The sequence below is a fragment of the Lytechinus variegatus genome, chromosome 12, assembly GCF_018143015.1.
Source record: "Lytechinus variegatus isolate NC3 chromosome 12, Lvar_3.0, whole genome shotgun sequence".
NCBI lineage: Eukaryota > Metazoa > Echinodermata > Echinoidea > Temnopleuroida > Toxopneustidae > Lytechinus > Lytechinus variegatus.
The window spans coordinates 21,961,809-21,978,890 of record NC_054751.1 but is presented as its reverse complement, the minus strand read 5'-3'; the positions used below and the strand labels follow the sequence as shown (position 1 = coordinate 21,978,890).

The 17,082-nt window shown below is 36.8% G+C and overlaps 1 protein-coding gene across 2 annotated transcripts in view; it reads left to right on the top strand.

Annotated features, from left to right (window-relative positions):
• The first annotated feature begins 1,026 nt into the window (after window positions 1-1,026).
• LOC121425031 (probable JmjC domain-containing histone demethylation protein 2C) overlaps window positions 1,027-17,082 on the top strand; it is an 80,029-nt gene continuing 63,973 nt past the window's right edge. For both annotated transcript variants that reach the window (XM_041620968.1, XM_041620966.1), the window contains exons 1-3: window positions 1,027-1,068; window positions 4,702-4,860; window positions 13,467-13,583. In XM_041620968.1, coding sequence (XP_041476902.1) covers window positions 1,042-1,068; window positions 4,702-4,860; window positions 13,467-13,583 — 303 coding nt within the window. In that variant the 5' untranslated portion in view covers window positions 1,027-1,041. The remainder of the gene's footprint in view (window positions 1,069-4,701; window positions 4,861-13,466; window positions 13,584-17,082) is intronic.

Here is a 17,082-nt window from a genome sequence, read left to right as displayed (position 1 = left end):
CCTAACACACCTGCATTCTAATAATAAGTCATTGATAATATTATTCATGACTCCACCACAAAATCCCACACCATACCAAAGCACAAAACCACCAGAAAATGACATGACAACCTCTGAGGGGTCAGTGACTGGCATGCACACACAAATCAACACATGTACGCCGCCAACGAGGGTCAGACAAGCAAGAAAGTAGTTCCGGCAAATTTCTCTCTTCCCTCTGTCTCTCCCCTGCATGATATGTCTCTATTCCATATCAAAGGTCAATCAACAAGCGAGGGAGCCCTATACATAGTCTTTGCTTATGAAGTCCCCTACATGCTTGGTCGTCTTCATAGACTGGAAGGCTTGTGGGGTTGAGAGATTCTGTCGGGAGTTACTATCACGATACATGGTTCCATGATAAGAATTAGAGCTGGCATGCAACTAATATAGCAGTCGGGAGTTTGATTGATGAAGCATACAGTGTGCCATGCTATAGGTAAGGTCAGGCGATATTTTGTTGCCCTCTTTTGTTTTTCATCCAACTCCATGTACCTTGATCTGTTATTACTTGAAGCAATAGGTGAACAATGAATTGAGTTTTAACCAGCAGAATGATATCGATCGGGGTTATTCACACTTTTTTTTCATACTGAGCATGACCCTTTTGTGATGGCTGGAGTGTGGTTTCTCTTATTGATTTTCCAATAAGTGGATGCTGCCTCAAATTTGTTCAGTTTCTCATTCAAGCTAGACTTATCAAGGTCGTTCATTTCAACTGAAGCACCCTCAATAGAAATTAATTTTAATTCACACTTCTAGTGGTCTCTTTGGCTTTTGTATGTGTGATGGTATTTGTGGTGGAAATTGATTTACATTTTCTAGGAATTATTTAATAGAATTAATGTTGATAAAATAGATTGTAGTTTATATATAGGAGTCTCAATGCAGGCTACCAATTTATTTCCTGTCAGATAGGTAAGGTCCGAAGAGTTGAATTGAAATCATTTTGCAGACAGCTAGATATTACCTTTTGAAAGTATCCAGACAAATTGTTATCTGATGGCAGCCTTTATAAAAAGAATACCGGTATGTCATCATTCTTCACAACCAATTTCCATCATATGTAAAAATATGTATTATTATTTTTTACTTACGAAATATTCAGGCCTTTAAAAAAAATGAAGTTATTGAGCTTCTTGAAGATAAAAAGTTTTTAAATAGACATTGACCAACTTTGGATTCGAGGAGGTGCCCATTGTAAAGGCATTACATGTATGTGATACATGTACATGGTCTTTCATGTAGAATGGTAAGGAGTTTTTTTTCTGATTGTTTAGTATTTATAGTTGGAGCATTTCCTTATAGTACAGTGTAGGTGTAATTAAAAAACACACCTTACATAGTATAGTCTTATTTTTCCTAAAGAAATAAACTCTACTTATTTTCAGCTGCCATTTGAGATCGAATTTGTGCATTCAAGGTCAATAATGAGATCATGCCTTCAGAAATTATATTGACCTCTTGCTGTCTGTCACATGTTTCTGAATGTTCAGCTTACAAATGTACATACATAGCCTCTAACGATAGTACGGAACTATAATCCTCAGTGAAAATATTATATGTGTATATGAAATTGATATTACCTGCACATCTGATTGGTATTTACAATGTAGTAGATCACCGAGTACTGTAATCTTTTATGTGATGAAGGATATGGCTTTGCTTGTAAATCATACATTCCATGAATAGAGAGAGCACCTCCAATCACAGTCTCTATTATTTTATTAAGATACATGTATAGACTGCACACTATTTGGTATATTTTGCTTGGATGGAAAGTGTAATATACATGTACAACTTCATGATGGGAGGATTGGAAAATGAATTTAAAAAAATTGTTGCAAAATTGTTCCAACTGTTGGAATAAATAGATTTTTTTTTTCCTAATTGAACCATGCAGGTGTACATTACAAGCATGTTGAAGCAAGGAGGGTCATAATATAATTGTACATGTAAATAAAGTACATCCCGAACTGGTCTGTGTGTTTCATGACACATTTTAGTTCATGACAAAAGAGAAGACTATATCAGGGCAAAATCATTTTAGGGATATTTTTGGAAATGTGAAATCTTTCAGCATTTTGTTACTCGAGAGAAAATTATACATGGCTATTAAAAAAAGATTATCTTAAGCTGAAGAGAAATTAGTCAGGTAATTGTGGAACTAGAATTGGCCTTGCTCTGATGTTCCAATCAATGGCGTGTAATAATAGCATGCACTCTGACAAGATTCAAGGCCATACAGCGAAGAAGGCACATGGGGATGGTGACTAATTAGAGCATGCTTGCCTTCTATCACTTTCACTCCGCTAATGGATTAATTCACGCAGAGATAATTGAAGGACATCTATAGCCTTTTTTGAAAAGCCATCTATGGCTGCCATTGTTCAGCTCTGCTCGCATTTATGCATATCGAGGGCTCACAACACAAAATTCAGAGATCGATCATATGGCTGATTTTATAATCAATTTCATTTATCGTTATCTGCAGTCAATCAGACAAATTGATTGCACAATTAATTACTATGTTGTTTGTAACAATGCCCCCGGAACTGCGGAAGTTGGATTTTTTTTGCCCTTTCTCTCCCACTCAACTCTCTGCCCTTTCTCTATACTTTTTTTTACATTCATCTTCCTAATGCATTTATAAAATGTGATAGAATTCGGTCTTGTCTGACAAAGAAGAAAAAAGGGTGAAGTGATTAAGGACTGTCAAAGTAGGCCTACGTAAAACATTGCAAAGTGCAAATTTTGATGAGTGAAATGTTTGAATACGGGTAGACTGTCTTTTAAGAGCCAGACCTTTTTGTATTTTATATGTTGTTGGGGAAAAAGCAGTTGAAAAATCATTTGAATTCTCTCTCCCCTGGAAATTAGTTATTTAGGTCAACAAGGAATCAAAGGAAATACAGTTCAAATATGATTCGAGATATAAGCCAAGATGAAATGGTGAAAATGTGAAATGCATGTGCGTGTGTTTGTGTGTTGAAGGCATTGTACAATTAATGGGAAAGGCCTACATTGTGTTCACAAAATCTTCAAATTCCATTATGGCATTAACTCCATTCTCCCATCAAGAAATCCATTAATATCTCAATTACCATCAGGAGAGGTTGTTGCTTAATGGGTTTGTTGTGTCCAAGAAATATCTGTGTGTGATCAGTTCCCCACTCTACACACACATACCTTCCCCTCTGTTCTTCAGCTATTCCGACTGATGCCCCTAGGGCATTCAACTTGGTTTCTTACTACTGCAACAGCAAGCGCAAAAGCAGGGTCGACTTCCCACTAGCTAAAGAGAAGGCGATTGAGCTCATGCAGACTTCCCAGAATATCACCGCCATCTTGGCAAAGTTTCCTCTCCCCGCTTACTCTCCCCTTTGGTTTGTGGCAGTGTTCTAAATACCATGATAGATGGGGATCAGTTCCCTCTTCATTGTGAAGAAAGGTTTTCTGGGCGTCTAGTCAGGTTGCATGGTATTTATTCATCACCTCGCTGCTGGTACAGTAGAAGCTTGTGAAATGTGCTCAGGTAGGCAGGGGAGTAGCTGCAATGCCTCACCAAAGAATCTCAATTTAGCATGTGGTTATTACATATTGACAGAGAAGCAAGGTTATTGATGAGGTATTGTAATAATGATTGTGTGAGTGTATGGCTTTTGTGTGCATTGCTGAATTGGAAAGCAGTCGCTTTTGTATTGGAAAGGAACGCTTGTTATCTTCTGTCTGTCTCTCCTTTGTTGTATTGGCAAACATTTCTCAGTATGATTGTTTGAAGAAGTTTGAGAAAGAGTAATATAGTGAGCTGTGAGATTTGGTTTTGGAAAGGTGCGTTGGGTATGGTTCTACAACAAAAGGAAACCACGCAACCATTCAAGGAAGAAGTGCTATGGAAATGCAAATAGGTCCATGAGTCATTTCTTTCAAAATCAAACAGGACTTGTTCAGGAACCATGTTACTGCATTTTTTTTTTAAATAACAAAATCCTTTACAATTGGCTTACTCTAATTGTAGAGGATTATATGTAGCTCAGACCGATGTTCTTTGGAACACTAGTAGGTCCCAACTACTGTAAATGAATGTTGAAAGGAGGAAAAGGTGGGGTTTTCAACCATAGTAGGGATCTCCTTTGAGTTTGTATAATTTAATCATGTCAGTAATTGAAGGTATGAGACAAATCAGAAAAAGAGGGACTGATATTTATACTTATGTAACTTATATTCTCTTCACTCTCAGAATGAATAGTTTTTGCCCTCTATCAAGGTAGGACATATTATTAGGGTTCACAGAATCCTTTTACCCACGTTTATAGGACATGACTCAGTCCCTTGCGAAATTATCTATTAAATGCCCGGGGTTTGGGGTTAAAGGGATAGGCTGACTGAAGTTCTGTTTTTATGTAGGTTTTTCACAAAAATCAAAGTAACAATCATTGGTGTGGTGAAATCTGTAACAACCAACAAATAAATTTATCAACTTGATATAGGCCCACAGACGTTTTTGGGGTGCACTTTACCTTTATTGCAAAATATTCCGTTTACTTATTCTCAAATATTTCTCATGAGGTATTAATTTCATTTCAATGTATTGATCAGTTTTATAGTGTTTTTTGCATCTTGAATTTACCATATCCCCTTTCTATTTACTTCTTAATTCAGGTTTATGTGGAAGTGGACAGTCTAAATTGGGAGAAGCGTGAATGGTTGAAGGTCCAGGACCCATCTCATCAAGCATTCCTGGTTGAAAAGAGTCTGGTCTGGGGTGAGAGGGTAGACCCATATGGTACCAAACCAAACACAGTACGCTGGCCTGCTCTGGTAAGTTAGTTCACATAAATGTTGAAGATTGTTATTAATGGCAAGATATTGACTATTACATGCATGGCTCTGAAGAATGGGTCCTGACTGGTCCTGACCAGACATTAATTAGTTTTATTTGTGCAGAAGTATCGTCCAAGTTGATAATGGCACTTTGAAATGAAAAAAAAGGTGTAGGTTATCAGGAGCTAAATATTGGTTATTATGAATAACATCAAGCAAAATATTTTTTGAATGTTACCGCCAGTGAATGTGATACAGTGGGACATATGTGAACAGAGTAGGAACTAAAGCAACTCTCACTCACCAAGGTATAATGAGAAGGAGATGTTTAGACTGGTATCTATCTGGGACATCTAGGTCAAGTTATCAAGAGAATAAAGACAGACGTCAAATGTATTAACCATGTTGACACGTGTTGTTTATAAACCTCTTAATATCTTAAAACCGGGTCGCACATACAGTGGGAAGTATTCAGTTTCACCCCTATGGTTGTTTCTATGTGCAGTTTCAAATGACTCATATTGAAAAAGGAAATGAAGAAAGTATATTTCTTTCAAAGTCAAAGAGTCGCAGTCAGTTTCAAGATATTGAAGGTCAAATCCAAAGGAATTAAATCGATGTTTGGGATTAGAATATGAGGGCATTCAATTTGATAACTTATAGTTAAAGATTCAACTACCTGTTTATTCTTATTAATATAGGCCTAATATTTATGGTTGTGGTTGAATTGTGACTGAATCATATTTTTTGAAATATACATTTTTACACATGTATGCATTTAGGCATACATTAATTGTAAATTCATAAAGTTAGTGTAAATTATGTAAGATGAACACTGTCTCGCTGTAAACAAAATAATATTTTGATTGAATACGATTGATTTTGGGGGGTTTTAAGGTACATGTACAACATACTTGTTTTTGAAGTGAAAATGAAAATGAAAACATATTATTGATGATGACAGTGACAGATGACACTCTGTTATATTTTTACCCATTGTGTCATGTGACTGAATAGAAAGTAATGATGTCATGATATATTAGGCCTAGATGTTTGAGTGCCAAATTTGAGAGATTAATGTGAGTGTTGTTTCAATTGAATTGGCTAAGGTTTGATTGCATTAGTAGGGACAGTGATTTTCCGTTTCAAAAAATTGTATTTTCCGTTTCAGAAAATCATAAATTCCGTTTCAGCATGTCAGAAAACGGAATTTCCGTTTCCCCATAGACTTTGTACACACGGAAAAGTGACAATTCCGTTTACACATTGAATAGCAAAATCACACGTACACTCGCACTGGTCAAAATTTGTATCTGCTACTGTACCAAAATCACAATAGAATCCGTTCTAATCGGATCTATGCGGGCGTATACAATATTTTTACAGAGATATTTAGCATGCATAAATCCTCACCTTTCACATTATTAGCATTATTTCACGGTAAAATGATATTTCATCGATAATTTTGGGGTTTTTTGACATCGTTATCATTAGTCAACGGCTTTTGCCAGTCCGCCATCTTGGATTTTAAGACCACGATATCGTGCTGTTACATCTTCAAACGTAGAGGGCAGCAACACAGGACCGTGTAGTTGGAACGATATGCAGTGAAGCCATAGAGTTGAGAAGCCCAACCCGGCCGGCCGGGTACGGGCGCGGGGCCGGGGTACAATTGAATGTGCTAATGTCGAGTGCAGTCACGATGTGTGAATTGTCATGATTGTAGCGAAGTAAGATCGTGTTTTCTGGGGTTTTGTGGCCATTTAATATTCTCATTTTGTTGTTATTTTGGAGTAATTTCTGTTGCTATTCTGTGTATTTTGAGGGAAAATACGTTTTCCGTGATTTTCCGTTTGAAATGCCACTTTCCGTTTCAAAAGGCCCTTTCCGTGAATTCCGTCCGTTTTCCGCGATCGCGGAAAATCACTGTGACTACATTAGTGAGGGGAAAAGCCACTGGATAGGTAGGATAAGGTCAGGGTGATATAAGAGAGAGGGGGTGTTCACCATTTTGTTTTTGTTATTGTGTGTGAATGAGACAAACAACCATTACTCTCATGACCTAGATAACTAAATGTACAATCATGTTCACACAAAATCATTTTATTTATTTTATAAAAAGTAAAACACCAGAGCGTCTCTACATGTAGTTCTTGTGCAAGTTGATTTGTCTATTTGATTGCACATTTTGGTCAATGCAATCAATTGTAAAATATTGGCCCAATGTTCGATCGTTCCTGGGTGATATTCAGAGGTGATTTACAACTACAAATGTCAATGTGAACTGACCTTTTAATGGGCAGACTTGTAGAAGAGAGAATCAGCAGAATATTGTAGAGCTTTGTGACGAGTGGATAAATAGGATTGCTTGGAAGTCCTTATTTTCAATTTATCCTGAGTTTTAGATTTTCAATTTATCCTGAGTTTTAGATTTTCAAATAATCTTTTTTTAAGAATAATCCCAAGAGTATCACACTTTGTGCAGGTTTCATACAATCTTGAACACCGTGGGTGTCTCTTCTTCGAAATAGTGAACATTTTGGTGAATTATTCAGCTTTATGTGAAAAGTGAAGATGCGCTCTGGTTTTTGCTCTAGATAATTTATTCATGATACCTCACCAACGACCGACCGCTATATTCAAACTTTCAGCTCGAAATTCGCATGCTTTGTTGCCTATGGTCACATTCCTTTGAGAATACCATTCCTTATTCCAATGAGAATATCTGATTTGGCTGATAGAGTTTAGGACTCGTGAATCTATGGACTGACCTCGGATAGGACGTCCGTCCCTCGGATAGGACGTTAAATGGAGGCCCCGTGTAGAGGATAGTCACCACCTTTGCACGTTAAGAACCCACTGCACTATTCGTATAAGAGTAGGGGGGAACCCCGGTGTAGTGGTCCACCTACATTCCCCCCAATCAGTTATATCGGGAGGAGAGACCTGCGGGTCATAGTGATTCAGTTCGCTTTTTGCCTCCCAGGCACAGGTGATGCCAAACAAATAATAATAATAAAAGGTTAATTGGGCTAAAGATAGTAGAATGGCAAATTGAAGGAACTCAGGCAGATAAAGAATTGTTAAATTATCATAACCCCCCCCCAAGAAAAAATGAATAGTTATTACAAATTAATAGGATTGATTATTGAAAATAATGAGTTAATATGTGGTTCTTCAGTGAGTTGCAAAAAAAAAAACAAATACAAAGCAGGTGTGGAGAAGAAAATTAATTTTCCCTAAGTCATATATACGAGGGGGGGGGGGTTAAAATCAAGTTGAAATAAAGTAGACCATACACATACAGGCCCTAGCTAGACAGTATGTTTGTAAAAAAAAATCATTCTTGTGTTGAGTTGAATGACAGTAGATGTAGATGTAGAAATGTATTGGTTTATTCTCATTGGATTTGAATTCCTTAGGCACACTAATAGTAAGAGGGATTGGTTTGAAACAGATGGGGTGTTATTCAGGCATTGTTACTATTTTCATACCATGAAATAGTACATGTATTATAAATGAATGACAGTTGGGCAACCTGATTCAATTATTAGTGCTAATTCACCCAGGAAGTAAATATGGCTGATCAGTGAAAGGATACTGTCTGAAAGCAAAACATGGGAAATTTGATAGTAGTACCAGGAAAATTGCACATATTATCAGATTACCAGAGTGTCTCAGAGTTCTTGATACATTACTCCCATTTGTTTCCTGATTACCTGAGTAAAAAAAAAAATTTAGAGTGAAGGAATTATTTGCTCAAGCAGTTAATGTTACGTCAGATGAAATGATTAATGAGATTTATTAAAGGTGTGATAAATATTACTTCAATCTCACGTACACACATTCTATACTGCCTATCCTTTATCATTGAGTTAAAATGTAAATTGTACACTGTATCCCACCTCTCATATGTTATTGCCACTTTTTACAGCAGTGGAGATAGTATGTAGATCGCATGTCTGCATATTGCTGTATTTTGAGTGGTAACTGATTGTCATTTGCGATCTGTTACCATTTGTGTACTATAGATAACAAGTTGTGATAATGTCTGAATGGATGTGTGATCGATTAGTGGTTTTAACTGGGCGGAGCTCCAATCGTTTGTGATGCCTCACAATGCATACATGTAGTGCACTATGTGACAAAATGATGTCGGCATGGAGAGCAAAATGTGACATTTGTTGTAAGCAATGATATTGATAACATCTTAATAACATGTTACTGATCAGTTGTTGCAATTTATCTTAAATGGCGATAACGTGTGAATGACATGTTACCCATCAGCACTGGTTACTATTAGCACTATATCTGAAAGCTACATTTTGCTGGGAGGCGGGCCGGGCTAGAACTCGGAACCCGGCGAGTTGGGGGGATTTCCCCTGGGTCAAGTTGGTCCGGGTTGAGAGCTAAAATAGCAGAGATCGGAACCTGTAATATGTCTTGCAAAAATACAAAATATACAGCGAGATAATGTGACTATTTACCTCCATGCGTGAATTGAGCTCATATTTACTCCCAAACAATCAAACCTAATTGATCTTTAACATGAATTTCAGCCCCATCTAGCATCTGAAACGACTTTATTTTGTGTTTGATCGCCATGTCTTTATTCAAATTCTTAGTCAAATTTCACCAAAACAAAAGGGCAGCAACCCTTGTTTGTTGACTTTGTGTTTGCCAGTTGTAATAGCTAGCTTCAGCACATACTGAAATAAATATACGGCAGAGTGAGACCCTTAAATCTGATAATTCGAACAATGAAATCATGATCGAAGCCGGAATAAAGCTGTTCCTGATGAGGTTGAAACATAGGTTAAGATCGTTACTTGGGAATTGATTAGGACAAATATTTAGGTTAAATTAGTTTGCTGACATTGCAGGGAAGAATGCTTTCGGGGCTGCAGCAGCGGTGTTGAGCGGTGGCTCCGAGTTTTTATTTTCTAAGCCTTCCGGTTCGTGCTCAACCTGGGTTATCCGTCTGGGCCCCAACGTTAAAGCTACATGAGTTATTATTGGGTTAATAATAATTGATATTGAAAATAAAAAACTATAAATTGTACTATACAAGAGCATGTTCCTGTTTAAAAGTAACCAGGTTAATGCAGTTGTGATTCTTACCAGAGGACGCCCATTGGTGATGTATTAATCTCTATCACCTTACTATCAAACTAGCCTGCCAGTATCCATTAATAATAGATGTTAGTTGAAGCAGGTGATCGAAGACAAGATAAATAGTGACTTGTCTTCGTCTCTGCTCCCGGCCCTGCTCAGTTTGTAACAATTACGTACCCTTACGGAAGGCCCCTTGTTTGGATGCAGGTGCTCAACCTAATGCCCATCATCGTATCCTGTACTTCAGGATACACATTCTGAGTTTGTCGTTTCAACTCTTGGGTCTTAATTACTGGAGATAAGGTCGCTAAGAGGTCATGATACATCACAATGCCTGTAATGATGAATGAAACCATTCCATGTTGGCTTTTCGTTGCATCATGCTCTGACCAAGCAGCTTCATCCAAGGCTGCCTGAAACTGATTCTTGTTGGCCAACGGTCTTTATCACATTATCATCTGGTCACTATGGTGTCTCACAGCCAAGCCTGCTCACAGCATTGAATTCATATTGATGGTCTAATCAGATCGCAATGCAGTGTTTTGACAAGGTAAACATATTTCATTTTGATAGTTGATTCAGAAACAGTGACGGAGGAAAACGACCTTCCACTATCAGATTTTTTCAAGAACTTTTGCTGCAGATTGATTGGGTTGAGAGGGGGAAAAGATTGAAGGGGGGGGGGGGGGTGGTTATATACATGTACATGTAGCTGTAACATGTACGTCATGTTAAAACACTAGAAAATAAGCAACTTGAAGGCCCCCAGCACTTGACATGCTAATGACTGCCAGGAGACAGCTGTAGTAAAGTAGGCAAGGTTCTTACTAATGCTTCACTTTATTGGATTTTGTCCCTGCTTGCCTGGGAGTAAGAAAAAAAAGAAAAGTACAAGAGCAGAACTTGTGTCCTATGTTCGTGACCCCCGTGCAGTCCTGAAATGCCAAGTTGAGTCAAAGTATGCCATGTTGAAGAGGAGGATGACTTAATTTCCTGCCTCTACTAAACTCAGATGTATTAGGAAAAAATGAAGCTGTAATAAAGAGTGACAGAGAGCAGTTAAAGCATGTGAGAGCAGTGTATTTCTTTATTTTGAAATCTCTGGTCTTGTGATTTCACATGTGGTCTTGGTTAAACCGTTTCTGGTCCTGGAAAATTTGCTAAGTTCATGATTTAGTGTATGGAAAAACATTGTAATATTGGTAATTGATATTACACATCGTTCCATGCCCATTCAAAGCTACATTGTGTTTGAACTAGAAAAGGTCCGAAAACTGAAAGGTTTTTACAAGCGTTGTTATCAGTGCAAGCTATCACCAAAAATTATTCGGAATTCCTTTGCTTGATTGTTATTATTGGAGTAATTAAAATGATAAAGTTGACATGTGAATTGTCAGCTATCATTTCACCCATCTTTTTACTTTTTTTTCTTTGACAAAGCTTTTTTGAAGTGATCAGACCTAAAATATTTTGCCCTGACTATGTCTTTACGTAAATATTTTCCTGGGCAAATGAACAAAGCGTTTATTGATATTCCAGACCACACACACGCTCTTGACGTTGCAGCATGGTAAAGCCAAATGGAAGTTCACTGTCGGGTTGGTTTTAATAAAAGCAGAAATGTGAGAGAAATATTTTAAAGAAGGTTCGGTGAAAATCCAATAAAGATTAAAACAGATTATTATTTAAAGGTTTTAAATTGTGATGTCACATGTCAGCAGATGTTCCATATGTTAAATATATCTTGTAAAATCCCTTTCCCTCTTGATTCATAATGATGGATAAAAAATGGAATAAGTCTATGTTTTTAGTAATGATGTAGGTAAAATCATTTGTCTGTGCTTTTTAGGAGAATGAAGGTGAAGGCAAAAGCTAGTGAATGACTTATCGTTGATCTTATAATCCTGTAATGTCATGTTTCAAAAGCCATTACAATCATGTTTGAAAAATATTCATGAGCAAAGACAATGACACGCATTCAATCTAATTGCTTGTCTTCAGTTGCTGGATATTGATGACTCAGCCAAAAATCTATGTTACTGTGGAAAAAAAGAAGATTGAAGTGTTATATGAAATATGTATCAATACAGGGGCTGGCATATATCCTTTATTCAGGAGAGGGGGAAATTACAGTCAGACGTGACGTTTTGTGCAAGCCGCTTAATAACATTTTCTGGCCTGATTACACATGGCATTTCATTTCCGCACGGGCTGTCACCAAATGTGGGTCTCGTGCAATTTGGAGGAGAATTGCCACCGTGGCCTGGGGAGCGGGGAACTGGCGCATGCATTGATTGAACTTTGGTGTAGCCATTGATCAATAAAAGAGAGAGAGGATCAACAAACAGGGTTGCTGTGTGTATGTGTGTATGTGTGCATAGGGGTTGTCTCGGAGGAGGCAGGGGCGGAAACCAACCAGGTGATATCATCACAACAATGCACTGGTTAAAAAAAATCTCAATTGTTGCTATAGACCAAACCATCGATGAAAATTTTATGAGCAGGCAGGAAGATGGAATATTGACAAATGACTGCTTGTCCTACATAGAATGAAATGTCACCATGGTTACACTTGAAGCCAGTTGCAGTGACAGATGAAAGAACTGAACTTTAAATGATTAATTGACTTTAAAAAGCTGATGGTTGAGCAGAGCGAGAGATATTTATAGCATCCACAAAAGTCCAAGTTGCATATATAAACTTGTGAATTGTGCCAAGGCTGTTTATCTTGGTAGTACAGCTAGGTTTCACATTACATTAGTCTGTATTTTCCAAAAATAAATTCAGAATATGTCCTGAAAATTTTCGTAATTTAGAATATAGGAAAATACTCAGAAAAAAATGTTTAGAGAATGGTAATAAAATTTGTGTGTACCTACTTTGATTTTGCCCTTCAAAAAAGTTACTACAGTAGAGGTGTGGTGGCCTATTTATGTAAACTTCATTTGTGCAGATATTCTTGATTTGTGGATGAATGTTTTAAAAAAAAATATATTGTTGAATTATATTTTGATTCAATGTACATGTGCATACTTTATTCTTTTGATACATGACTCCTGATTAATAATTTCATTTTAATGACTGGCAGCTGCTGACGACTGGTATTATTTTTTGGGAAAATTACTTCCTTTTGATATCATAGATTTCTTATCTTCTATTCGTCTGGCTTGATAATTAAGAATTGTGTATTCCCTGTAGATCATGATTGTTGACAATCAAAGTCTCTTTTGTTTCTATTCTATAGAATTGCTTGAAAATGCTAAAGTACTTTGTTTGCTGTTATGCTTACATGTAGGTTTGGTCAATGAGTGTTGAGTGCCAGGAGTTTTACATTTGACAATCATTGAAGTATTAACACCATTTACTCTAACATTTCAAAGTGCTCTCTTAATCTTTAGCTCGGAGATAAACAGGTTGCTGATTACAAAATGAAAGTAATTCATCTTATATTTTGATCTGATTGTGAAATGTTTTCTCTTTCAATCCAGAGCTTTGAAGTTCTTGTTGACCGTGTTGGTATATCGAGTTCGTCACTGCGCCCTCTTGAGTTCTTGGTAGACCAACATCTCCTCTTTGTAAAGGATAAAGAGATTCAAGTATTCAAGGTAAGACATTTATTCATTATAGTAACAATCATGTGCTCGCCTCAGATCATGTAGCACAATGTTTACCTCTCTACTATCACAGGATTAAAGAAATAAGAAGCCAAAATATGAATTCTGGCTTTAATTACTGTCATCCGTAAAAGCTCCAAATGAAAAAAATCAATATTTTTATTTCGTAAAAATTATCCTTGCCCAATTATAAAAAAAGCCTCAATACTTCAATTAAGTCCTTTTGGTTTGTGAAACTCGAATTTTGAAATATGAGAAAAGAAAGAAAAAAGGCCATAACAGTAATGTAGGCATTTTCTTTCATGCGTTATATTTCAAATTATGACCCCATTTTCTGTTGAGAGGATATATGAAGTGCTGATAATTATATTGAGGGACTTTGTTTACGTTCATGGCAAGGCCTTCAAGTACATAGGCAGAACAAAAATGTAGGGCATGTTACATGACACTTGAGAACAGACATAAAGAGCTTAACAAATTTCCATTCCCCCTGAAGTCTTGTTTTCGAAATGAGGTTGTAGAGAGACCATGAGCGGAGGATGTAGAGAGAGCATTGCTTTAGCAGCCAAGCCAACGGTTCCTGTGAATAGTGAGTTGGTATGCAAGTCAGGCTCTATTTATCTAGCCTCTAACCAGATACATGGCTTGAAGGAGAGGATGAAAGATTCATGACTAGACCTTGCTCCATCCACTCCATCTTCCCCTCTCCATCTTCCTGCCCCCCATCTCTTATTAAAGGAATGGTCCAGGCTGGAAATATTTATATCTCAATAGAGTAAAATTCACTGAGCAAAGTGCTGAAAATTTGATCAAAATCGGATCACAAATAATAAAGTTATTGAATTTTAAAGATTTGCATTATTCTGGTGAAACAGTTCTAGGCATGTCTTTTTGAATATTTGTTAGGTGGGCTGATGATGTCATATCCCCACTTGTTCTTTAATATTTTATTATATGAAATTAGGGTTATTCAAAATTTTCTACAAAGAATTAAAACAATTGGTTTGACAACTGATAAAGTGCATTTGTTATTTATTGCCGCAACTTAATATTTCATCATAAAGGAGACACATCGTTTACACATGTATGAAAAAATGAAACATTTGTGATTTATGTAATAACATAACAAAAAAGAAAGTGGGGATGTGACATCATCAGCCCACCTAATGAATATTCATGACGATGTGCATATAACTGTTTTCACAAGAATATTGATAAACTTTAAAATTCAATAATTTCGTTATTTGTTTTCTGATTTTGATGAAATTTTCAGCATTTTGCTCTGTGAATTTTGCTCTATTTATTTAGATGTAAATATTTTCAGCCCCGACCATCCCTTTAAACCTCGACACCTTCTCAGCCCCCCTTGTCTTTCACATATTCACTCATGGACATGAATCCTTGTCAGCAAGTACAAAATGGAACTCCCAGGAGCCATATTCATCCAGCAAAGTGCCTAGGTCACAGCTCTCCCATTTTGGGTCTTCCCTTCCCCCCAAGAAGAGATATTGCTCTGAATATTGATTCCATCTGACAAGTCTCCCTTTCCCCTCAAATATATTTTCATCCTCGTATGTCGGTGTATTGTGAGGTGCTCTCATACCCACCCAATAAAAAAATGTGTTGAAGGCCTGTATCTGATCAGGAATTTGTTAAGATCCAAAAAATAGCCAGGTAATTTGACAGTGTGAAAGCCAAGTACTTTATAGTATCCTAGAAAGAGAATACCACGAGTTAGTAGAAAAAATTCTTTATTTTTTTTAAAGTGTTGTGTCACTATGCAATTGATTATTAATATATTCTTGTACAGTACTAATTTGTTTTGTAAGATTCTGCAATTCAGCCTTTAGCTGCGAATGAATTTTCAATAAACCATTACCAATACCTAAAATGTAGGTCTAAGCTGCTCTTTTCAAAATTACAATACATTTGGCTTGGATTTTCCCAAGGTCTCAAAGAATTTGGCATTGTGAAAGGAATTTACAAGAACATTTGACGGAAAGGAAGTAGAATGAGCCCAAGATCCTTTGCAATGAATTGAATTCAAGAATGTTGTTGCTGGCTTGTATCTACGGGAACTTCCTCTGATAAAAGCGGATGTTAATGCACTAGATAAAATCAGAAGGTATCTTGAGGCCTGTTTAAGTTCTCATTATTTAGAAGGTATTGTGTGATTAAAAAGGATATGAAAGTGGTCTCCTGATCTTGAGAGGAACTCCTCAGGCTGCCAAGCTTTCTACACACAATATGTGATTTAAAAAAAAATAAAAGAAGCCATACATGTATTTTCCCCTTCAAATGATGCTAAATGCAGACAGGAGAGAGGTTACTATTCCAATTGATTATTTCTAGATTGTGGACAGTATATATAGACGGTGAAAAGCATGAGGAAGTTTCCATTACGAGCAGATATCCCCGCTCTTGTCGTCTATATAAATATCTTGAATGAAAACCAGACAAGTGCTTGGGGGAATGGCCCTTAATGTGGTTTGAGTATACCAGGGGTGGAAATCCTTGATTAAAAAACCAAGAGAATTAGGATGATAAATGAAGATTTGAATTCATGGTTTAGTTTGTAGACAAGACTCCACACCCAATCTTGGTTAACATGTACATGGATATTTTTCTCTCTTTTTTTTTTGGGGGGGGGTGAATCAATGGGCTGGACCACCAACTATGACACTGACTGACTGTATTGGAGCACTGCCAGTTGTGTTTGTTTTTCAATGTTATGTCTAGAGGAAATCAAAAACCTTTTGATATTGTTGACATCAGTAATCACCTCCTGAAGCATTTGTCAGTTACCTTCGTTTCCCCCAAAGTATTTTCTTCCTTTCAAATGTCATGCCCAAATGATCAAATTGCAAATCTTCACATTCACACAATAGAAATTCTAAGAAATCCTGCAATTTAGTAATAGTAATTTTGTGCTTTATTGAAAGTAATACATGCAAAACAAGTGAATAATGTATTCCCCAAATATTAGTTGGTCTTCACGATCAGGGCATCCCCCATGTGGTATATCCATTTAGAAGATAGGCCTTCAAGCTTTGGTGTCGCCATGCAGTTTGCAGTGCATGGTTCATATTTCTGAGGTGATCCCTGAACATTGTTTGAGGTCAGCTTTTGAGGTCAAGTCTGAACAGTACATCCTCAGTGAATCAAATCCCTCAAGAAAGTGGATCCTTTTCAGCTTGTTTGGAAGAGGTCCCCACAACAAGATCCATTCAGACATCAGGTTGTAATCAAGGACTTTGGTTTTGACTGAGGTTTTCTTTTACAATCTTAAATCAAATTTATTGTAAGGGTTATAAAGTTCAAGGGTTACAAGGAAGGATGATTTGTTGTTTATTGTTTTACTTCGGTTGTGTTGATAACTTGCAATATCATAACTGGCTGATCTCAAAGTGCTTTCTTAGGGATATTTTACATACCCCACTTCTTGATATATACCCTGTTGTATGGTTGCAATAATGAAAGGAGGAGTAGG